General features: G+C 47.9%; 2 protein-coding genes across 8 annotated transcripts in view; one reads left to right on the plus strand and one right to left on the minus strand.

The window, feature by feature from the left end:
- Nucleotides 1–24125, minus strand: kif16ba (kinesin family member 16Ba). 7 transcript variants are annotated; one of them, XM_061723756.1, is made up of 28 exons: nt 23751–24123; nt 21693–21762; nt 21486–21599; nt 21253–21369; nt 18931–19028; nt 18708–18817; nt 17981–18123; nt 17737–17905; nt 17370–17501; nt 17112–17287; nt 16207–16272; nt 15685–15744; nt 15479–15598; nt 15306–15357; nt 14933–15070; nt 12703–12785; nt 12517–12605; nt 10674–10706; nt 10351–10404; nt 8912–10276; nt 8629–8790; nt 8400–8505; nt 6408–6455; nt 6156–6203; nt 1970–2092; nt 614–703; nt 268–351; nt 1–162 (listed from the first exon to the last, which is right to left on the minus strand). In XM_061723756.1, exons 1-28 carry the CDS (start codon nt 23795–23797, stop codon nt 1–3), a joined length of 4059 nt encoding a protein of 1352 aa, XP_061579740.1. In that variant the 5' UTR covers nt 23798–24123. The 7 variants fall into 7 exon arrangements, with proteins under 7 accessions (XP_061579740.1, XP_061579750.1, XP_061579759.1 ...); XM_061723766.1 differs by lacking the exon at nt 6408–6455; XM_061723775.1 differs by lacking the exons at nt 6408–6455; nt 10674–10706 and having other exon boundaries at nt 23751–24122.
- Nucleotides 23965–24138, plus strand: part of snrpb2 (small nuclear ribonucleoprotein polypeptide B2) — a 7970-nt gene continuing 7796 nt past the window's right edge. Inside the window, exon 1 of the mRNA XM_061723798.1 lies at nt 23965–24102. The gene's annotated coding sequence lies outside the window, so the exon portion shown is untranslated. The remainder of the gene's footprint in view (nt 24103–24138) is intronic.

Here is a 24138-nt window from a genome sequence, read left to right on the forward strand (position 1 = left end):
TCAGCCGGTGCCGTGGCTGCTGGACTCGAAGACGCCCTTCTTGAAAAACGGGGAGAACTCGCACACGTCCAGCTTGGAGAGGCGGAAGAGGCCGTCGTCGTCGGGTCTGAGAGGGGAGCTGGAAGAGGTCAGCATCACCTGGAACAGGTTCCTCAGGTACCGCTGCAGAGAACCGGGGACGAGTTCAAACGCAGAGAAAACAACCACCAGACTTCAACATCAGATCTGGATTCATTAGTTTCCTTGTGAAAACAATAAGCGTCGCACCTCCAAGTGACTCCGGCGCTCCGCCACCATGCGCTCATCTCGGTTTCCAAACAGCTTCTTTGGTGGGAACTCAAGGGCCGCCAGCTGAAAACACAGAGCCAAAGATCACAGCTCTGATAGTTGTGGAATCTTTGCACCGATTAGATTAAAATGACGTAATATTATTAGTTATATTAGTTAGCATTATAGGTTAGCATGAGCTGAGTCTAAGCCAAGCTAAAATTGCTAACTGTGATTGACAGAAAGTGGGCGTGTACCGCCCAACTTCCCAGGGATGTTGGTTCTCCTCAAATGCAACAGTAGAAGACGACGTGCTGGTGACATCTCAGCGGGTTTGTGGTCTCACCTCTGGATACTTGAACTTGAGGCTCTTGTGCATTTCTCGGAAACGGCTGTAGCGTCTGAACACCGTCCACATTTCGTCCATCACGGTGATCTGATGAAGAACATTTATCCGTCATCACACTCAGCAGAAACAGAACAGCCACAGGACAAAGAGCTAGCAACCATCCATCTATGACTCCATGGATGGATGGTTGCCTCCTCTAGTTCTCCTCTAGATCCTTCAGTGGGAAAACTGAGCCAATGGAGAGAAACACAAGTATGAAAGATGGGTCTCCGTAAGCTGGGATTTGAGGTAACAACTAGGAGCCTGGAACAGTAACAGCGTTGACCCTCTACTTAGTCCTCTTAGCTGTTTTGTTCTCCATTAGGGTCCTTCTCCAGTAGGACCTCGGTGGGACCCACTAACCCCTTGGTATTTCACCACTTTGCTGTTTACAGCCAACATGACAGAAGCATAAGGTCAGCATGAGAGAAGCTGAGCTGAGTGTGTTTGTTTGTTGTGACTGCAGACATGGTGATGGTGATGAATAAAGTGAAGATAGGTACCCAACTCAAGGCAGTTACCTCTACTGGCCTCAAAGATGTTCCTGAAAACTGTAGTTGTTCACTACCAGGCAGTGCCCTACATGTTCCAGGAGCTGAGGCCCTATCGACCCCACCCTGGACCGACGCTAATCGAAACCCGCGTATATCTCTGCTGGGGACCTGGGTGCGCCGCAAGGCCTTCTTTCAATGGACCCGTCCAAACCACCGCACCTGGAAGGCATCTCAGGCATCCTGTGAGATAGACCCCTAAACTGTCCCCCTCGGACGTGCAGGAGCAGTTGCTCTGCCTCAACAGAACTGGAAACCTTTCAGTACCAAGTTGTGCCAAAGGTTGTGAACAGGACTGGTGACTGTGGCACCCACTGGACATGTGTCAACAACCGAGCCTTCACTAGTTGTACTAGGACAAAACGGCCCCCAACAGAGGACTGGATGACCAGAGCAGGGTCCATAGGAAACCACGGGACATCGGTCAGAGGCTTTCACCCAGTCAAGACATGAAGAGAGGCAGGACCCTCCAGCATCACCCAAACACAAAGATCTGGTCCGGTGTCCTACAACCAGGACTACTGACGTTGGTCAGGTTGTGACAACACATGGAGGTTAGTGACTCAGAAGAAAACAGGAGGACCTTCATCTTCACCGTAGACCACATCCAGTTGCAAAATGATCAAGATTTCACACGAATTAGGGAAATAAGCTGCATTTCTCAACTGAATTCAACTCGATGGTTCACAGGTAAACAAAAGTGACTCATATTACACATTTAATGAAGACGCGTAAAACCGATGAGGCCACAAACTGAACTTACCTTCACCTCGAACTCAAAGTGCTCGTCCTTCCCCTGCCCGCGGAGAACGTAACGAGGAACGCTAACTTTAACGGGCTCGCGGACGCCGTCGCAGCTCGTCCCGGCAGGACGGGAGACCAAGTGCTGTGGAGGAGGTGGGACAGGACGAGAAAACACAAGGAGAGAAGAGAGGTGGCGAGTAAAGGGCTGACTCAAACATTTACACATGTGGGTGACTTTTCACTTCATCAAGGAGGGTTAAATATCAGACAAGAAACCGTTCAAACTTTATTACTCTCTGTACAAAATCAACACTAACTTTTAAAAACAAGGCACAACAAACATTTCCCCATCAAGACGGATTCTAAGTAATTTTTTACATTAAATTACATCATTCATTGGGGTTAGGTAGCGGTAGCGGTAGCTTAGCTCAGACTGCGATCAGATCTCAAGATTTAGGTTGATTGCTGTTATTGTTTTGGTTGGCTCCGTGCCGGTTTCGTGTTTTGTTTGTGGTTTTTTGTTGCAGATTTCCAGTGCCTGACGTGTGCTTCCGTGTGTTCCTGCTTCCTGGATTGGCAGTGGATGTCGTCACCCCCACCACCCCCATCCCCCCCACCCCACAAAAAAAAAAAAAAAAAAAACACTGGGTTTGTATGTGTATATTTATGTATGTGTACGCATATGTATGCGTATATATATGTATATATATTAAATATAGTAATAATGCACATATATACCCCTTTGGTTTGTACCGTCATGGTATCAATCATTAATATGTGTGCAGACAAGGTGGGGGAGAAAAAAAAAAAAAAAATTACATCATTCATTTATAAAACATAAGAACTAAGAACACAAAAATATTCTGCATTTTCTTATACAACATTTATTAGATGCTAATAAATGACTGAAACGTTCAAGAAAAAAAAAAAGAAATTTCAGGCAGGCAAAGCTCGGGCAAAGCCTGCATTTAGGTACACAGGTGATTAATCAGGGCCTGAGCGTCTGTGGAGCAGCCAAATATCAGCTTCCAGTCACCACACGGCTTGTGTTGGGCGGAGGGCTCTTCAGCAGAGCCCCGCCTCAACTCCACCCTCCCTTTAAGAGTCTGTTGCTTGGGATTTGCAAAGACGATATCTATGGCCAAGCAGTTGTCATTCTTCCGCACGAGCAGGCATCTGATGTCTGAACGCTTGCGGAGTTCAAGCCTTTGAAACTGGGGTTGGGCAGGAACCAGACTGGAGCCCCGCGGCACCGGGTGAAAGACTCCGTCCTCTTGGAGAAGAGCGATGTGGGTGTCAGTCAGGAAGAACTGGAAGATGGTGTCTTGACGGACTTTGGCGGAGTTCTTGACCCTGACTGTGGTGTAGAGTAGAGGACAAATGTTTGCTAGGGAAGGTTTGCCAGGGCCGAGCATGTTCCCATGGACAATGTAGAGCAGGTCTGCGAGGACCCGCTTGAACCTGGACGTGATATGGAGACCGCCGTGAAGGACCAGGTCAGGAACCTTTGACGTCCAATCCAGAGAGAGGACCATGAGGTCACCAGAGAGCAACGGGTGATCTGCTACCGCTTCAGAAGACCCGACGGGAGCACATGCTTTGAGCAGAGCCTTGCAGAACTCTTGGGTGAGTTCTTTGCTGTGGGTGAAGACAGCTAAAACGTTGTTTTCACTGCAGCCGATCAGGCGGACATGCTGCCCCGCCAAACTGATCTGGACCTCTTTGATCTCTGATAGATTGAAATGATGGAAACTAGTCAGCGTGTCCACAGAACTGGTACCGGCCACCACAGTCACAGCTTTTTCTGACAAGAGCAGGCACACGGGTTCTGGGATGGGTCGTTTCCTGTTTGCTGCCTTCAGACAGAACACATTCAGAAGCTTTCCAAGTCCTCTTTGAGGAGACAGGGATTCCAGTTTCTCCAGGATCTGCTGGGAGGAAAGCGTCTTTAGCTGAGACAAAGCCGGCGGCAGCTCGACCAGCCCCTGATGAAACACCTCAGGACTCGTGTTTCTGATCGAGGATACCGACCCCTCTGGCCACCCCGAGAACCCCAGGATCAGGGACACGCCACATGCTGGAGAAGGACCGAGGGTGGAGTCCTTTGGCAGGTCCACCGAACTGACGTCATCTTCTGCCGAGCTGCGAGGGTCTGGTGGTCGCCAAAGCTGAACTCGGTGAATCAACGGCATCTCTTTGGGCATCATGGTCACGTACTGAGCGAGAACATCCTTCACTTCACCAACTCCAACGTTTCGGATGATGTCACGTGTGTCCTGTATTCGTCTTTCAGCATCTTTGTATGCATCCGAAAGCATCCCAGAGAAGTAGCCAAGGACATGTGTCCTGCTGGACGAGGCGTCATCAGCCTCCACTTCTCGTTTCACTTGACTGTCGGTGAACTCCTGTGTGGAGTCATTACTGCACCTCTGGGACTTTGATGGCCAGGGAAGTTCAGATTCTTCTGCTCTCCAGGGGGAGTTTGTTTGGTTTGTGAGTTTTGAGAGGTAATCCCAAAGGAACCTGCTTGTGGCCGACACTTTTTCTGGTTCTGTTAGTTTTTCTTGATTTGTTTGAGCATTGATGGCGTCCGAGTCCTGCTGGGGCATGATATCAGGGGCAGAGGTCTGTGATTTTGACGACCGATCTCTGGAAACTTCAGATTCTTCTGCTCTCCATGAGTAGTGGGTTTGGTTTTTGAGTTTTGTGATGTAATCCCAAATGTAGCTGCTTCTGGCCAACACTCTCTCTGCTTTGATTTCACCTTCATTGATGACCTCTGAATCCTTTTGGGAGCTGTCACCAAGGCCAGAGCTATGTGATTTTGAGGACTGATCTTGTTCTGCTCTCCATGGGTACTGTGTTTGGATCTGGAGTTTTTGGAGGTAATCCCAAATGTAACTCCTGCTGGCTGAAACTTCCTCTGTCACTGCTTCTTGTTCTGTTTCATCATCAACAACCTCCTCCCAATTTAGTTTGGAGCTGAGGTTATCGATGCCTATACTCTGCAAATTTGAAAGTTTCACATCTTTGTCGATTCCCAAATCACAAGTTTGGTTCTTGACGTCTTCATTTGAGCGTAATTCACATCGTCCCGTCAACGGCAGCTCCTCCTTCCTTTCCTGCTGTGGTTCAGAGTCTTTGCTCGTTTCTAAACTGCCCTCATCCTTCTCAAATCTGTCACCCTCAGTGTTTGCTGAGGTCTTGTCTTGTCCAATGCTACAACTGTCGAGACCCCCACGAGCCCCTCCCCATCTTCCTTCAGGAAGATTCACTTCTTTCCATGATGCGTTTTCCTCTTCAACCAAGACTTCAGATGTGGATTCTGGTTGACGTCGGTGAGGTTTTACAAGACCACACTCTTCCTCTGACGGGTTCTCCTGGACACCAGGGGGGGAGCTTGTCTCAAACCCCGGCGAGGGCAGGAAGTTAGACTGGCAGGCTCTCTGTGTGCAGAAGGGGGAAGTCCGTGACTACATCGTCAAGAAGGACGGGAAGGGAAAGTCCATGATGCGCCCCATCAAGAATTACAGGTCCTCCAATCACCAGGTGCACGGGTGACGTTCAAGTGATTTGAAATTAAGGTGAAGAGGTTCGACATGCAAATTAGGACAATTAACACACGCATGCACGCGTTAAAAAAATAAAAAAATGAGTTTACAATCATTGACAGGGAAAGAATCAATTACAAACCATTTCAAAGACTTTAGGCTTCATTCAGATGGGAAAGATGGTTTTAGGTTTCTGGATAAAACTTTTCCCAAAACCCACTCCATGATTCTGGTGATGAAGAACTTTGGGCTGATTTATTACAAGTTTGGCCCATCTGTTATTCTATTTCCATCACCGGTTTGCTTCCACCCTTAAACAGACCAATTCCTTCTACCAAAGACAGAAAATCAACAGCTTTGGTGTTTATAGGGGGGTGTTCAAGGCCAACGACTAAACTCTAAAAGAGTCAAAACAAACTAGGTGTCTGTTTATGATTTTTTTGTTAATGTTTGGGATCACTGAGGACTTGAAATGACGGCCCATTCCTCTTCATCTGACGAATAACGTCCTGATGTTATAATTCTAGTAATTAATGCCGTGCATGCACGTCTTATTTTACTGCAAACACATAGAACTTGTGAGTGTAGGATCCCAGATTATCAAAATCAAAGATTGTTAATCCCAGAATTCCCAGAACCAGTACCAGGACTCACCTCATATTTGAGCCTCCTCCAATTGACGTTTTGGAGTTTCTCATCATCCTGAAAAACAACATTCAACAATCAGTGTCCCTAAATAATGTGAAATGGTACATTTTCTTCATCGTGAGGGTGAGGAGAAGGAGCCAGAGGGAACAGAACCAGGACAAATCAAAGCTGGGTAGAGCAGAGTCCAGAGGAAGCCCCACCACCTAGGGAGTCATGCGGGAGAGTAGCGGCGGGTCGGCTGCCAGATCCTGGTCTTACCTGGTCTGTTGCTCTAACAGAGCTACAGTCGCTAACCTCCTCCTCCTCCTGCAGAGTTAAAGAGCTACGGATCAGTTCTGACACAGAAAACTTGCATTCATCACTTCATGTGCTGCATCTCCTCAGTCCTCACTCTCCAGTGAGCGGGTGGAAATGGGTGGGAGGCTGAAGGTGTGACCAATCCTGGTCTTACTATGATCAGAGCGAGCCACCCCACCTGTCCTGAAACGTGGACCAGGGGGTCGTACGAGTCTACGGGGTTGATATCAAAACCTCATCTGAAACGAGGACCAGCGACAACAGCTAACGGTAGCCTGGGTTTTCTTCTTTCACTCTTCTTCTTGGGAGTTTAACATCGCCTGATGTTGGTCTTCACTTCGCAGACACATCGATTTAAAATCTGGATTTGTTAAAGAAATTCTCTCGATATTGGATCAAAACCACACAACTACCGTCAGCGCCTGGACTTTGACGCCATTGTTGCTTCCATCAAAAGCTGGGGAACTTAAAATGTTTGACGCTTCACCCATGTGCCATCCAATAAAATAAGGGGCAGGACAGTTTCAAAGTGCACGTTTTATTTGTGTACTAAGCAGAAAGAAATGTTATTGTTGTCTATGTTACAATGAAGGCCCGTCAGAAACACCACCTGGCGAGCTTTAAAGCAGCACAACGTAACTTTCAGCTTTTCTGAGTTTGGCGGCATCTTTTGGACAAAAGCGGTAGTGCTTTACCAGAAAGAACACTACGTTTCCCATGAGCACCAGCGCGTACTGCCGGAAAACTCCTGTCCCGTTGCATGCATTTGTTTTGATAGAAGACGGGACGCTTTTCTGTTTCACCAAGTGAACAGACTGAACGCAAAAAAAAAGATGTTAAACTGCTGGAAAGGAACTGGAATTTACCTGGATACCTTAAACAAGGAAGCCAGGGAGCGGTATATGGAGAAAATAATGATTATTAACGGTTTGGATCCATATGAAATCCCTACTAAAGAGTGGAGCTCCTCGTCGGAGCGCCACTCTTTAGCAGGATTTACTGCCGCAGTTCTGCACAACCCACGTCTTACTACCTTGTTTAGGAATGTTTGGCAGCTGCTTTGGTAAAAGTTTGACTCGCCATGCTTTTCAATAAATTAGTATAATAGTACAACATACAGTACATGTTTTGTATTACTCTTACTTTTCTTTTCTTTTTTTTTTGACTGCTTTGAAGAGGCTCCGAGGCGTGAGCAATATTTTTTTTCCCTTGTGGGATAATTTTTTTCCTCTGCAGCTACAAATCAAATAATTAATATTTTTTCCTCAACAAAATTAATCGCACCGCAGAGAGCTGGCCAACAACTGCGTTTAGCTGGAGAAGTGGGGAATAAAACCCGTGTTTTGATCCGACGCCCGTCTGCGTGCGTGTTTGTTTGTTTACTGAGGAACGTTATGTTTGGTCAGACTCGTTACAGCCGCGATCCAACCGAGCCGACGACTCTTTTACTCTTTTACTTTGTTATCTCAGATACTCGGCCTCCGTGGTTCTGCCTCCGAGCAGGAAACCATTGAAAAGTTAAACCATTAGGATCTTTTCCCCACGTCTGTTGTGTGGAGCTGCTGCAGCCACAACGCAGCAACGGGTTACCAGCTTCTGCGGAGCTCTGCGCTCCAAGCCCCGCCCATTTTCGTCTCGACTGTGAATCGGGAAGGAGGGGGAAGTGACGTATGCCGTAAAGCAGTCAAAGCCGTAAAAATGTGTAGTTTTTTAGTGTGGCAGGGTTCCTACCATGCACCTCAAAGTTACATAGTGCCAGTGAAGGCGATACAGACCCCTCAGACCATGACAGAGGTTCATTAAACCTAAAAAAAGTTGATGTACCATCACAATGACTCTGGAAATATTATATTAAGGTGGAAAAGTTACGTAGTGTCGCTTTAACTTGAAACTGCTGCGTGAGCGTACGATAGGATGGCTTGATCAAATACAGGAAATGACCAGGAGTCTTACCTTGAGCGATTCACAGGATGTGGACAGATCCATGTTGCTGCTGCCGTTGAGGAGATTCATCTTGCGCAGCCGTCGCTGGATCTCTTCCTCAATGTACGCGTTTATCCTGGTCAACAAGACGAGAACAGATGAGTTTGCTGTTGATCCAAACGTGTCATCTTCTAAGTAACGACGCAAACGTGGCGCGTGGGGTCTATAGCAGGGGAATCAGTAGCAGATTCAGGGTTACCTGTCGTCGGACAGCGGCATTAGCGGGTTCAGAGTCTGGATGTGGCCGACCGGTGAGCTGCTGTGACTCGTCTTGTCGTCGTTACCGATCGACTGAGTTCTGTTGTTTTCATCGCCCTCGTTGATCCTCTGTCGCAGCTTCTGGATCTCACGCTCAACTCTGCTAAAGAATACATTTGTGGATTAAAAAAAAAAAAAAAAAATAATTAAATTAAATTAAATAAAAAAAAAAAAAAAAGCTGGTAAACAGTGCCTGGAAAGTCTCTGCAGGTGCTCGTTCTGACCTCTGCTGGTCCAGATCTCCCGTTCTCCGGATGGCGGTCTTGTGTCCCTCCTCGGAGTCCGGTTCCAGGGAGACGCTGCGCCTCAGAGCCGAGTGCCGCCTCTCCAGCCGGGCCACCGCCTGCTCCATGGCCTCCCTCTGCTGCTTCTCTTTGGACTCTAGGATCTCTTTCTCCTTCCTCCTCACCTTCTCCTCCTGCCGGGCCACGTTGGCCGTGAACTCATACGTGTCCTGCAGCTGCTGGAGCTGCTGAGTGTTGCTGCGGTGGAGCTTCAGCTTCTCCTCCTTGTCCTCCAGCTCCTTCTCCACCTGGTACAGCGTGTTGTCCAGCCCCCGCGGGCCCTCGCGGTTCCCGTTGTCGCCACCGCTGCGCTGCAGCATCTCCGCGGCCCGCTGCCTCTCCTCGGCCAGAGCGGGAAGGAGGCTGTGGGCCAGGCTGGAGAGCTGCCGCTCCTTGAAGTCCAGCTGGTGCTCCGCCTGCCTGAGCAGCTGCTCCTCCTGGCAGACCGCGCTGGCGTCCTGCGCTCCCTTCTCCTGGGTCTCCTTCAGCTGCTGCTGCTGCTCCTTCAGGCTGTGGGCGAGGAGCAGCAGGGTGTTTCGCTCCGAGGCCACCTCCTTCTCCAGGTGCTCCCTCTGCTCCTGCAGCGTCTCCTCTAGCTGACCCAGCTCCTTCACCTGCGACGCCTTGAAGTCTGAGTATCGGGTCTGGGCGGCCCTCGCCTCCTCGCTGGCGTCCACCACATCTGTCCGCTCTGCAGCCTCTTTAGCTCGCAGGAGGGCTTCTCTGATGTCAGCCAGCGCTCGCTGCTCGTCCTCCAGCCGCCGGGCATCTTCGCGGGTCAGCAGGGCGGTGGCGGCTTCGTGTTTCTCCCTCAGCTGCTCCTCCAGCCTCCCCACCAGACTGAGCTGCTCCCGCTCCTGCTCCTCCAGCCGCCGCCGCTCCGTCTCCAGGCGAACCGTCTGCTCCTCGCGCTCTCTCTTCAGCCTCTCCAGCTCGCGGTAGATCTCCGTCTGCTCCGCAGCCTCATGCTGCCGTCGCCTCTCGTCATCCAGCTCCTCCTCCTCCTCCTCCGCCTGCTCCTCCGCTTCCCCCTCCTCCAGCCAGCTTTTCCGAGGCCTCCTGCGCTGGAGGTCCACGCCCCGGATCTCGGAGCGCCTCTCCTCCTCGAAGCGGTCCTTCTCGGCCAGGAAGTCCTGCAGGCGGCTCTCGATGTCCTGGTTGCGGCGGCGGAGGCTCTCCTCCTGGCGGAGGATCCGCTGCTGCACCTCCTCAGACTCCTTGCGCTGACTCTCCACCTCCTGCTGGAGGCGCTCCAGCTCCGTCTTCTCGCTCTGCTGCTTGGCCTCCATCTCTTTGATCAGCCTCCTGCAGGGAAGTACAGCAGAGCTCAGAGTTGCGGATGAGTGAAGCGGCGTCCGGCAAACTCCACGACCTCGTACCTTTTCATCTCTAGCTTCTCCAGCTCTTCTCGCTGCTGCCGCTCAAACTCCAACCTGGGAAAGCAAAGAGCTCCATCAGCTCCCTTCGTCATCGTCATCCGGACGGAGAAAAGAGGACACTTCAACACCACAACGAGTAAAGCCAATGAAAGCAGCAAATGGAAACACAAAATGAGGATGAGCTGCCAGGCGCTGACACGCATCTACTCAGATGTCACAGAAGCGGGAAGCTGATGAGCAAAAATCAAACAGACGGGGAGACTGGACGGGTGTGTGGGTGAAAAAACACAACAGTTAGACAGGAAGTGGACTGCTGAGTCTACCTGAGGAAGACGGGGCCCTTCTCAGTGAAGAGACTGCCAACAGGACAGGGGGACATGGTTAATTCCTGGACTCAGAGTACACATGACAGGAAACTGACGACTTGCATCACGTCTGCTCAGACCGAACATACAGGGAAACAATTCCTCCTCACACTCCGAGCTTCCACCTGTCGTGTCTGGAGATCCACCCGCTGGTTTTCAGTGAGGACGCTACCAAAGACAAACTCTGGTTCATCCTCTGAGAAGCAGGAATGTGACCAGGAAGGACCAGCTAAAAGGGCTGATCCTTGACCTGGGGAAGGATTTGACCAGGTGACCAGGTGAGAGAGCGCTCAGCAGTCATGGAGGATCTTTCTCTCCTCTTATTCAAGGTTTAAGTTTTGAGAACCTGCAGCTCCAACTAAACGGATCCAAAACCCGTAAATGGAAATGTAGGACAGAAAAGAAGGAACCCGTATGACTTTTATTCCACTGAAGACCGGAGAAGCCATGGTACTATGTTTACTTAACTGCTGGCTAGACGAGAATCTGTTCAGAACAGGCCTCTTGCTGCACTTTTTAACTCTCTATTGTTACAGTAACTGTAATAATGCACTTTAATTACTGCAAAGGCTTGTTAACTACAGTTTGCACTGTTTCAATAAATGGAACCAACTTTCTCAATACATCTGATTCATTTTGTCCAGCATTTGCAAGCTGTAGACTGTCCAATCAGAGACATATATATTGATGTTTTTTACTTTTTGGTTCAATTAATTCAATCCAAGTAAATAGAACACTCACAAGATGTCACCAAAACCACTGTCCCTTTTAAATCTTCCAGAAAGTTATGTAAGTGTATTGGATTATATCGAATCATATCGTTGGCTCAAAATCGTGATAGATATTGAGCCCCCCTGGGGGGGGCGCCAGAGATCTCTGGGGGGGGGGCACGAAACTTTGTCTGCTTTGAAATTATGCAGTTGTAAAAATTATTATTTGCGAATGAGTCATTCATAAGACATTGTTAGGAATAATTTATGAATGCCTTGAATATTTTTTGTGTTTTTTTATACACACAACACAGGAAATGATTTAATTCCTTATTATTATATCATTACTCAACATTTAATCTACTCCGACAGGTTGTTAAAGGAAAAATGTAAAAAAATATTGGTCTCATATTAAAAGAGACATTTTTCAGAAATATTTTTATGTCCTTTTGTGCGTATTTTATACATTGGTAACATTGGAGAAAAAAAAAGTCATATGTATACAGAGTAAACCAAAGAGAAATGTATCCAAAAAACATAATTAATGTTCATTGTTTCAATTAAAGTCTATTTTGGTGCTAGTACGTACGGGTTGGGTGGCCTGGCTGGTCTTAGACACAAGTAGGGGGGGAAACAAGGAAAAAAGGTTGGGAACCACTGTTTTAGGGCACTCAAACTAATACTAATAGGGGCTAACAAATGAAACCATGAAACATCTTGGGTTCATACTGTCCAACTGTTCTGAAGTGGAATCGTGTTTCCTGTTCATCACCAGATGATGATGATGACCTTTTTATATTTTTATAAATCTTACAGCAGCTTCTAATCCCAAATAAAAGGAACATCTTTGATCATCTGGTCCCAGCTTTTAATCTGGTTTACTGCTGGTGAATTATGCCCTACTTCTGAAACGTACAAGCGACTACGTGCAGTCTGGGTTTCTAAGAAGGCGCGCTGAAGCAGGACACGACTGAAACTGGAAAACCTCCGACGCTCTCAAGTCTGTTGTGGTTGGAAGCAGAGCAGATGTACTGCAGGTCTGAGCCGGTGACCACATGCAGCTGACGTTACGGTGGCTTCGGCCCACTCACCCCGGGTTGTAGAGCATCACCGTGGACAGGTTTTCACAGGACTTGGACAGATCCGTCATCGACAGGCTGAACGTGGAGAGCAGGCCGCTCTGAGAACAAACAAACGGACATAAATCTGTGGACAAGGTCAATTCAGGTCGTCGTCTCAGGCTGCTTCGGGACGTTCAGAGACGGATATCTTCTCACCTTTCGTTTCTCCCTCAGCCTGGCCGCCTCTTTGGGATGGTTGAACCGGAACATGTTCGTCCTGCCGAGCAGAATGACCGCACCTGCACAGCAAACGTGGACAAACGTCAGCAGATCCTCCTGTAACCTGCTGAGGAAGCACAAACTTTCCACCTTCCGCCACGGCAGCGCCACGGCAGCGCTCGGCGGTGGATCTTTAACAGACAACCTCCTCCAGTCCGTACTGAAGTGATCTGGGAGCTTTGAAACAATCCTGTGTACAACTTCACTGACTAGCTCAGGCAACTGTGTCTGAGTGGCTTACGGTCGCATTAAGGTGTAAAAAGGTGAACACGAGGATCCACGATTCAGTTTGGACTCTGATCACCACGTTCAGAACGGGGGGATAGTAACGCTCTCAATGCTGCCGACGCATCAGCGTGAGCGTGGGGTTTGGCAGTCTGTCAGCTTTTAGGAAGTCGTGACAGATCTTTCCTTTTGTGAGATTTTCTGGCTTCACAATTGTCTTGTGTGTTTGTAACAGCTGGTGGAGGCAGCCGAGGGAGCGACGATGCGTTAGATCTGCACAGAAACTGATGCGTATCCGAATTAATCCAGGACATAAACAAGTGGGAGCGAATTTTACAAAAGAAAAGCAGAGGTCCTCATGCAGAACCTGGTGGGATGCCTGAGGAAAAATAAATATTCACTGAGCAGAACATGAAGCAGAGGAGACAAGGACCTGGTTATATGTTAGGGCTGCACAATATATAAAAAAATGTAGCACAGTATTAACATGCAATATCAGTAATGCTGAAGACTGCTGTCGTAATTATTATAATTAGTGCTGAATTTCCAGGTAGCCTGCAACACTCTGCATGTCAGTAACATATTGGGCCAATCAGATTAACCCTACTGCCTCACCTGGCTTTAGCTGCAGGTGTTGGTGGAGCGAGCAAACATGTCAAAGGAATTTAGAAGAACTGATGGACAGTAATCTGCAGAGTCATGCTGAAGATTTGTGGCTACGACCCGAAGACACGCAGGTATGACCTCAACTGTCATCTACAACACCTTGTGTTGTGGCGCCTACAAACAGAGTAAGTAAGAATAAGTAAAGATGTCTGAAGTGAGAAAAAATAAGTTTTGTGTCCTGAAGATGCCCTGGGTTCCCAAAACACAGCTTTAGTTTTAGTCAGCCACGCACCTGCTGTTTATCATAGCAAATGCCTGTTTTTCTGTGAGAAAGAGCCTGGTTCGCACAGGATTTTGGTCCCGTGGGAGCCGAAATTTAGTTTGAGAGCTTGCGGACGAATAGGCCTCCCCCCCCCCCCTCCGCAAGGTGCTGAGGGAAAGGTATAAAGACCCGGTGGTCGGAAGTAGATTTTAGAGTCTGCCGTGGGTTAGTGGAGAACGCCCGGCGCGGGTTTTTTTTTCCTTGGCTTACTCAAACCGGACTGCTGGCTCTCCAGTCCCCTTGTCGAGGTAAGATAGGCCTTAAAAACCTTTGTAGTTGTCTGTAATGAATATTGCTCAGCCACTTGCGGGGGGTAACTTGACACTTTGCCCTAGCAAACTGCTGGTTTTGTGTGTACTGCTGTTTGCGGGGGGTAACTTGGCAAATTATTCTAGCAAACTGCTGGTTTTGTGGATGTCTTCTATGTAAATGCTTGCTTTTTGCTAATAAATGTATGAATATCTTATAGCAAAGGCGAGGTGTGTGTGTGTGTGATTCATTTTGGTACAGCCGACCACTCCTAGAACCTAATTGAGATTTCTCCCAAAACAATGTCTGAGTCTGATTAAACAACTTGGACCCAGGGTACAGTTCCTTCACAGGAAGATTGTTTCAGGAACGTACAACAAATGCTGGAAGATGGTTAAATCAGCCCAGTCTGGCCCAATGTTGTGCAAGTACAGCAGATCTTTGATGAAGTCACCTGACAGAGACCTGCACGTGGCGAAACACGTGTATTCCCCACGGTGAAAATACTGGTGGGGTCCGCGAGATGCTAGCTAGATGAGGACTTCATTAAGACGTAGACCGGTGCGTCGCCACGGGCGACGGCACCAGGCGACCTCAACAGCTGCGTTTGCTGGGGTGATAAAACCTTTTAAGTACATTTTTAGGTGTGTTTATCTGAGTTCATCCGCACGAACGGAAGGAAAACAGGAAGCGGCGCCTCCCGACACATGAGGCACGTGGAGTTGAGCAGAGAACAGCAGGTGGTTCTGGACGGCAGCCCCTCACCTTGGTTGAGCTGTGACGGCGCCGTCACCTGAACTCCGTTAACCGAACACTGAGCTCCGGCGAGCGGCAGCAGAGTCACTGTCCCGTTCTGGCTCTGGAACATGCAGTGTTCGCTCTCCAGGTCCAGACCGTGCAGAACTGCAGGAGAGAGGAAGAACATCCATCCGTGAGCAGAGACTCCTGCAGAGTCACGTTTATTTCAGATACCTGGGAAGTATTTACTTTGAAAGGTTTACGAAGCAACAAATGTGGTTGACACCAACATGAAAATGAGTTTTGAAGCAGCAGATGTTTGACTTGATGGAAACCAGAGAAGATTCAGGGTTTAGGTTACGTTTGGCACTAAATATTCACTAATACTCCAAAGACTCACTGATGTCCTGCTCCGTGGACGCGTCCTCCCGGCCGACGTACGTCCGTCCCTCCTGAGCAGGAAACAAAACATGCTTGTCCAAGTGTAGAGATCAGGGTTGACAGAGGTGTGAGTGAGTAATCTGATTACTCTGCAGCTCCTGTGCTGGTGCCGACCCTCTAAACTCCTCCTACCTTCAGGTGGTAGAGGATGATGCCGGTGCTGAGCAGGTCGTCGTCGATGCCGATGAGGTGAGGCAGCTCTGAGTCCAACACCACGCCGATGCCCTCCTTCCTCAGAGCCAGCGTCTCCTCCTAGCAAGGAAAATAATCCGACCGTATCAGAGATGCTCTCGTCACACTCAGACTCTGGGTCAAATGTCCCATGACGATGTTGTCACCTTCAGGATGTTCTGAGTCTCGTTCCACTTGTTGGTCCACTCTTTGGTCAGCTCCAGGACCTGCAAGCACAACGCCGACCATCAGAGGGCAGCGAGGAGCAGCAGACGCCTTCACAGCATTCTATTATGTTTTATGGGCCTGCTGCGCTTCTGCTAGTTTAGCTGATGTCTAGATTCCCTCCAGGTTCTGTGTCCGAGGATTCTTATCACCATGGGATCCAAAGTCTGGTCCTAAATCATTTGACCAGCTGGTAACTCGTCCTCACCCACAATCTGACCGGCTGACGCTCGTCTTGAAGCCTGAGAAATTTAACCTTTCTCTCCTGCTGATGTCGTCACCCAGTAGTCAAGGGACAGCAACAGCTCCGACCCACCGTTCATCTACTCTACAACTAAACTCCACCTGGTAGATTGATGCTATCGGCCCTGAACGCCTGTCTGGACTGGGTTCTGCGGGTGGACCGGAGGACGTCCTCCCTGCAGAGGCAGATCTGAGGTTCAAGGCTCCATGCCAGCACTCACCCTGGCTTCGTTCTGGTGCAGCTTCTCCTCCATGCTCAGAGCCGTGGGAGAGTCCAGCAGGGCGATCTGACCAACAGACACAAGAATACCATTAAAACCACTTGAGTTTCAGTTCCTCCTCCAGATTTAGAAGCTGTTCGGGCTTTGATGATGTCAGTAATGAAGAGTTTCAGATTATTTTCCATCAGTCGGTGAATCATAAACCGTACGAGTGCCGTCAGGCGGGTGTATCTGGGTCGTTTTATTCAGACTAGGGCTGGGCGATATGGACCAAAAGTCATATCTCAATATTTTCTAGCTAAATAGCAATACTCGATATATATTGATATTTTTTCTGTGACATAATTGGGGTTTCCCCCAAAGCATTATAGCATAGCATCTCTGTTAGCTTCATTTCTTTCTGAGGCAAACCCTTAAAAAAACAGTCAGTTTTAATACAAAGCCTCGTGCCAAATGTCACACAGGTTCCTTTATTAACAGAGGTCTGCACAATATCAAAATGTATAAAACAAATGAAATAAAAATAAACTGCCTGCATATATAGAATAAAAATGCTTCTTGAATAAAATAAAACAAATATCCCTTTCCTGCATAACAATTAAATTAAAATACACTGTGCAATTAATACAATGTAGACAGTAACAGGCAGACTTTTCCACTGAGGTTGACAGTTGTGCAAATAACAAAACATTTGTGCAAATCACAAATAAAACATTCAAGTCAATTTGTCACAAAATGAGCTATATCAAAATCATATTTTTTTTTTTTTTTTTTAAATCGATATAAACGATATTATCTCGTACCATATCGTGTTTGAAAATATATCGATATATATATTAAAATCTCGCCCAGCCCTAATTCAGACCCCCGACTGCCTCTGACTTCTCGCGGCGGTCGCTACTCACCTGGTTGCCCTGAACCAGCAGAGCCTTCAGCCGGGCGATCTCGGCCCGCAGTTCTCGAATCAGCCGGACGTTGCCATCCTCGTTGACGGTGGGTTTGTTGATGATGTTCTTGGCTCGGTTGGCGTATCGCAGCGTGCTGAGCGTCTCGCCGTAGTTTACGTCAGCGGGGGAGACAGCTGCAGGAACAATGACCACGTTAAACCTGGTTCCATGACGCCTCACTTTCCACAGACGAGGTGGGTTTGAGTTTGTCCTCACTGGCGATCATGATGGTCTTGGCGTTGCCGCCCAGGCTGTCCTTCAGCAGCCACGTCAGCACCGAGTCCCTGTAGGGGACGAACACGGACTTCTTCTTCAGGTTGGTGTTCACGCCGTCCTGGCTCATGTCGGCTGGAAACGGCGACAAACACAGACCAGGGACTCAGGTTCTCTTGTAACTGAGACACATCACCATGGTAACCACAAGTCTTCACTACAGACTTAAAGGAGGCCGGTAAATTAAAGACATGTTACACATCAGTCAAGTTTGTCTTTGGTCGGGGTCTGAAACCTCCCGGTCACGTCACACTCAGTTTAGTTTTAGATTTTTTTTGTTTCCACGTTTATAATACGTTACGGTTCTGACCCAGAGCGGAGATGACGTTTCCCAGCGTCACCAGCGACTTGTTGATGTTCCCGCCCTCCTTCAGCCGGACGCCGGTGGCTCCGGTGGCGTCGGCCCGCTCGCTGCCGGCCAGGTCCACCAGGTGGATCTTGCTGACCGTCTCGCAGGGCATCTCCGCATCGAACTTGGCCTGAGAAGACAGATTCACGCGTCACCAGCAGGCGTCGCGACGGCCCTCGGCCGATGCGCGGGAACCACGGCTGACCTGGGTGAAGTTGATGGTGAAGATGGCGTGCGAGCGGCTGCTGACGTCGTTCATGTCGGTGCTGGCGGTGGTGCGGTTGATGTTCCCTGCCTCCATCAGCTCCTCCACGTCGCTGTAGTTCTGCACCAGGTGTTTGGACAGATCTGACACAGGAGAAGAAGGTTAGTGTTCCAGAGCAGAGCAGAAACAAACGAGCTCCGACCCTCTTTTCTCCACTTGAAACCCCGTAAAAAGGTCCAGGTCCAGGACCAGGACTAATCTTCTTTCTTTCTTTTCTTACGGTAAAGTTTTAAGCTTCATTAGTGAATGTTTTTGTGTCTGCAATGTTGACAGAGGTTTCCATGGTAACCCCTCTCTAAAGTGTGGTTCGGCGCTTGATGGCCGACGGTTCTTGATGCAGACCAGGATCCCTCCATCTGTAGAGGAACAACATTCCAGCTCCTCCCTGTCCATCCCTGCTACTCAGAGACTTTGATGGGTACTGGTTTAAGACCAGATCCTCATCACGGCCACCCGTCAACGTGCACACGTTCCCCGTCCAGCTTCAGACTAACATCTGAGACGCAGCAGTGGATGTACGTTACTAATGAAACGACGCTGATGAGAGAAAACATGAAAAGCGAGAGAAACCTTCTTTGATCCATTTCCATTGTTTATATCCCCGTCTCTGACGTGAGGTCGGACCTTCATCTTTAGTTTTAGGTGACCCCTTCAAGGATGAACCCACCTTCAACGTAGGGTCCGTCCTTGGGGTGTTCCCTGACCCTCAGGTTGTAGGTCTGAGTGGACTTCCTCCTCAGCAGGTCTCGGACTCTCTCGTTGTAGATCTCCAGGTAGCTGAGGATCATAAAACACCAGTGAAGGATCCACACGCCTGCATCTGACCCAACCAGACACATCTGGACCGTGTCCTCTGGACAGATGAGACCGCAGCGGAGACGGAGACTCACCTGACTTCAGTACGGAACGAGGCTTCGTCCCATCGGGAGGCGCCGGTGATGCGACTGAACAAGCCTTCGCAGATCCTCGGGATCAGCCCGGCGTCGCCCTGAAACCACGAGACACCATTTCATCTTTAATGACAATTTTCCTTTTTTCCTGACATAGTTCATTTTTTCATTCCTATCACCTCTCCTTTTTCATTTTGACTTCCATTTCAAATCTTCCTTCTTTGCCTCATTCCTTCTTACTTTAATTCCTTGCTTCCTTTCCTTTCCTTTCAACCCCTTACTTCCTCTTTTAAATCCTCACTTCTTCCCCTCGTTACTTTCTTAATCCCCTGCTTCATTCCTTAGTTCCTTGCTTCCTCCCAGTCGACACGCTGAATGACAGTCAGAGACTCCTCAGTGGATCAGTGATGTAGCGCCATGAATCTTTGGGTTGTGAACACCTGCCCAGGGGAAGTAATCACCACCGTTTAAGTGTTTTACTCTAAACAATCACCAGACGACTTCACCTTGTGGAACTACTCAGCTGCTACGAACTGCAGACAACCCACTGATCACATGACCTCCTCTGTTGTCGGGGTTTGCTAACGTCTGCATCAGCAACGAGCAGCTTCCATCTGCATCAACATCTGACGGCAGATTAAAGTGAAACGTGACGTCCAAGTCCAGATAATCATCAGAGCCTCAACTCTTCATCTCCTCTGGGAGCCAATCACCACAACTCAAGTCTAGAGGTGGGTGCAATTCATCGATGTGTCGATGCATCGCGATGCGTCACGTGACGATTTGTAATCGATTATGGTCCAGTTTTTTTAAGTTATCCTATCCAGATTCCAGACTGAATAAGCTGCGGAATCATTTCATTTTCAAGAATGCACATTTCTTATTATTCACTTGAAATATGGCAGATATGTTTACACTAAATACATTTGATGGAAGTATATCTTGTTTACTTGAATTAATGAACTCATTAAATCCAGGGCTTGACTGTTTTCAGTGTTTTCCACCAATAGAGGGCGCTCTCATGCAAGTGCAGCTTTCCCTGGTCAAAGTTAAGTAAGTCAAAGAGCAAATGTTTACATAGTCATAAAATAAATTATTTTGTGTCTTTGAAAAATACATGTCAAATGTTCAAAAAACCTTGTTATTTGAGTGTTGTTAGAGGAACTGAGTTAATTGATTGGCTATTTATTTACAAATGAAGACAAAATCAATCTTGTATGGAAAAAAGCATTAAAAATCACAATAATCGAAGAATCGTGGCACCAATAATCGAATCGACAATCGTTATAATCGAAGAATCGAAGAATCGAAGCTCCAATAATCGAAATCGAATCGAATCGTGAGGTACCCTTGTTTGCACAACCCTACTCAAGTCTGTTCTGAAGCCAACGTTTTAAAGACCATTTCGACTTATTTCAGTGAGTTTAGAATAAACTCAAAAGTTTCAGTGTGTAAAGGACAAGAGAGCGAATCTGAGGTAGACACCTGTGATTACCATGGAAACCATAGTAGACCTCTTGTCAAGAGCTTTACTGTAGAACGGAGCTCTTATGTAAACCTTGTCCAAAGGGGACATGTCTGGGCTCAGAGGTATCTGGGATGGACCATCACCTTGGAAACATGGATTTTACTAAGTGAGGAGAACCTCAAGTCTCTGGATGAGGACGTCTGCTTCTTTAATTCTACAAGCTCCCGCTCAGCGTCTTCTGGTGTTAATCAAAACTCTGATACATGTTCCGGGTCAATAATCTGAGGCCTCTGGCCGGTCTGCAGTCCTGCAGTCCTGGCATGTCTAACATGCACAACGCTGGAATGTGCTTCAGGTTTGAATCAGAAAATGAAGGAGATAATGAAATGTTCTGGGTTCATACTGTCAGTAAAGAAGTAAAGGTCACCACAAATGCAACTATCAGTACTTTTCCTGTCACTCTGTAATTTCCATCCAACTAGAAACCACCGTTTGTCTGGATTCGGGTGGTGGGGGGAGCAGCTTAAGTGGAGAGCTCTCCATCTCTTACACGAGGACGCCACAGTATCCCAGGTCATCTGAGACATTTGATCCCTACAGCTGGTCTCAGATCTATCTCCAGGCAACAAAAACGTGTCCAGGAGACACCAGATGCCTGAACCTCCTCAATTTGCCACCGAAAATATGGTATTTGGGAAAGAAAATGTTGTTTTCCACATAAACCGATCTCTGACGCCGCTGATGTTACTTCCTCAAAGACTTCCGTTCAGCCTTTAAACGGAGAGACTCGTCTGACCAGCTGATCAATAACCTGCTCCCAGAGCCCATCCATCATCCACAGAGACTGGACTTACTGGAAGTCCCATCATGGTGTAGGACTTCCCGGAGCCGGTCTGGCCGTAGGCAAAGACGCAGGCGTTGTAGCCCTCGAACGCCGCCTTCAGCACATCGGACCCCAAATCTCTGAAGACCTGAAGGAAAACCACAAGGTGAAATCTGCAGCATCTGCTGAGACGGACTTTTCAAACGTCTCAAACCCTCCAGTCATGAGTTACGCCGCTCTGTGAGCAGTGGGACGCTCACTTACCTTCTCCTGAGAGATGAACGTGCAGCTCTTACAGTCCGTCGAGTCGTACGAGAAGTCGTACGTGAAGGTTTTGCTCCGTTCCCTCACTGAATCTCCCGTGTACCCATCTGGGATCTTCAGGCACAAAACAGAAAGGCAGACGTTCAGAACAAGCGGCGGGCCAGAACTCAGGCCGGTCAGAGATGATGGAGGAGCATGAAAGAGCACCTTCAGGTTGGTAACGGTGGTTTTGGTTCCCTCCATCTTGATGATGGACTTTGCAGTCAGGTCCTTCTCCCTGGAACAGCAGACAACTTTTACAGGTTTTGAGAGGAAGTTTGAATTTAACTCTAAACAGAAGTGTGAGTGCGCCTCCATGTGGAACCGTCACTGAGCTGCAGGCGTTTGCACAAAGACGGATCTCAGGAACAGCAGGATGGATGTGCATGATTGACACACCTACGGAAACCGGTCAACGTACAGTTCCCTGATCCAGCTCACTGATCCAGCTCACTGATCCAGTTCACGGATCCAGTTCACTGATCCAGTTCCAAACAAGCTTCAGATCTGACCCGGCTCCACGACGAGATAACACCCAGTTCTATGTCAAAGATCCGGCTCGTGCAAAACATGACAGAGCGGGTCAAAGTCAAAGTCTAATCAGCAGATTATCAGTTTGAGCGTTTACAACTTTCACTCTGCTGTTATCTCACTTCGGTCTGTTCATGCAGACGTTTGTTCTCATGAGTTGTTCTTCTGCATCGTTTTCATGCTGCAGGAATAAAAACAAACAAATGGACTTCTGGAGAAAACTTTCACTTTTAAGTGAAACTGAAATTTTGGAACAATTTAAAACTACATGTCGCAGGTGAGACATCAAAACCATTGTTTAGTTGCAAGGTCCAGGTTTTATTCCCCCTTATAGAAGTTGTGGTGATCCCCACCATGCAATTAGAAAAATTTAGTTTTTTTGGGTTCCTCAAATGGCTCTTAAACCCCATCGTGCTATCTGGGTTTGTTGAGGTACCTCAACTTGTGACCGTTCACCCCCCCGGCCTGTTTTCTACAGAGCCCCTCTGGTGACATTTGAAAAAAATAAAATAATGCGTGGCCACGAGTTAATAATTGATTATCTCGTGGCCACGCATTATTTCATTTTTTTCAAATGCCAACAGAAGGGCTCCGTAGTTTTCCTCTTAGAGTGAAACAGGTTTATGCATTTTCCAAGACCTTGAACGCCGTGACACTCCAGTCCAACAGTCGGGTCCTCAATCAGAGTTACACCAGGCCCCAAAAAAAGCTAGAAATGGCCCTGCTTATCTGAAAACTGTTGACAACTTCGACATTAATTCATCATTTTATAAAATCTGTGAATTCCCAGTGTAGACTTGAGGTTTTGTAGTCTAACTTCAGAGGTGTCAATTAACGAATACTTCGTTACCTTACTTAAGTAGAAATTTTGGTTATCTATACTTCACTGGAGTAATTATTTTTCAGACGACTTTTTACTTTTACTCCTTACATTTTCACGCAATTATCTGTACTTTTTACTCCTTACATTTTAAAAACAGTCTGGTTACTCTATTTCATTTCGGCCTTTAATAAAAAACTATCCAGTTAAATTGCTCCATCCGGATAGAGTGAATTTGGTTGTGGTTGTTTCAGATGTTCTTGTCCAGTTTTGTTCTTACATCCGTTCCCTCAGATTCCTGCAACTAAACTTGGATGTACATTCCAATAAAGGTTAGGATAAAAGATAACATGCCTCTGAAGTTTGACTTTTTGCACCATTACAATACTTATAGGCAACTAGTCATCATATCTCCTGCTCTCTGAAACACATGTTAATGCTCAATAGTACACTTATATGGTTCTTTAATATATTTGCATTATACTAAGATGCTTCATTTTCAATGGCTTTTTTCTCCCTTACATTACTTTTACTTTTATACTTTAAGTAGTTTTGAAACCAGTACTTTTATACTTTTACTTGAGTAAAAAACTTGAGTTGATACTTCAACTTCTACAGGAGTATTTTTAAACTCTAGTATCTATACTTCTACCTGAGGAATGAATGTGAATACTGAAGACACCTCTGACTAACTTAGTGACGTCTAGTTAAGGAAAGTCCAGGTGGGTTCTGATGTTTGACACCTGAACAGGACGGAGAGCAGAACATGTTGGGGTCAATCTACTGTGGTTTATCAGCAGGTGTTGGCAGACACAGCTGCCAGGGTCCAGGTGAGACCAGACCAGCACCAGCACAGAAACCCCCCCAGGACTCACCGTCTGTTCATGGGCCGGACCCGCACAGCCACCCGGACCGACGCCATGGCACATCTCCTCTCCGGTCCGGTCCGGTGGCTCCCTGGTTCTCTCCGGCGGAGGTTAGCGGTAGCTGCAGAGCTGCAGGGCGGGCAGGAGGGGCTGGTACCCGGCTCACTGCCGGCCAGGAGGGGGAAACACTCCCACCAGAAGCGAGGGAGAACGGGTGAGGGTCCCCGGTGTGATTGGACCTGACCAGAACCCGGGGACAGCGAGTCGGAGCCGGAGAGAAGCGATAAACCCCCAGGAACCGAGCCCCGACCGTGTTAGCCTGCTAGCTCCCTGACAGCCGTCAGCTGATGACAACACTCAGGTACCGAGCAGTCACGTGACCGAGCTACAGGACAAA

Source organism: Cololabis saira, chromosome 1, assembly GCF_033807715.1.
Source record: "Cololabis saira isolate AMF1-May2022 chromosome 1, fColSai1.1, whole genome shotgun sequence".
Lineage (NCBI taxonomy): Eukaryota > Metazoa > Chordata > Actinopteri > Beloniformes > Belonidae > Cololabis > Cololabis saira.

What these genes read in the sequence shown, in the direction of transcription:
- kif16ba (XM_061723718.1), bottom strand. Translation starts at nt 23,797, where the DNA reads ATGGCGTCGGTCCGGGTGGCTGTGCGGGTCCGGCCCATGAACAGACG. An exon ending in GGACGGACCCTACGTTGAAG is followed by an intron (nt 18,124 to 18,707) that starts GTGGGTTCATCC and finishes CTCCTGTGTCAG; the next exon opens with ATCTGTCCAAACACCTGGTG. An exon ending in GGAGATCTGGACCAGCAGAG is followed by an intron (nt 8,791 to 8,911) that starts GTCAGAACGAGC and finishes TGTATTCTTTAG; the next exon opens with CAGAGTTGAGCGTGAGATCC.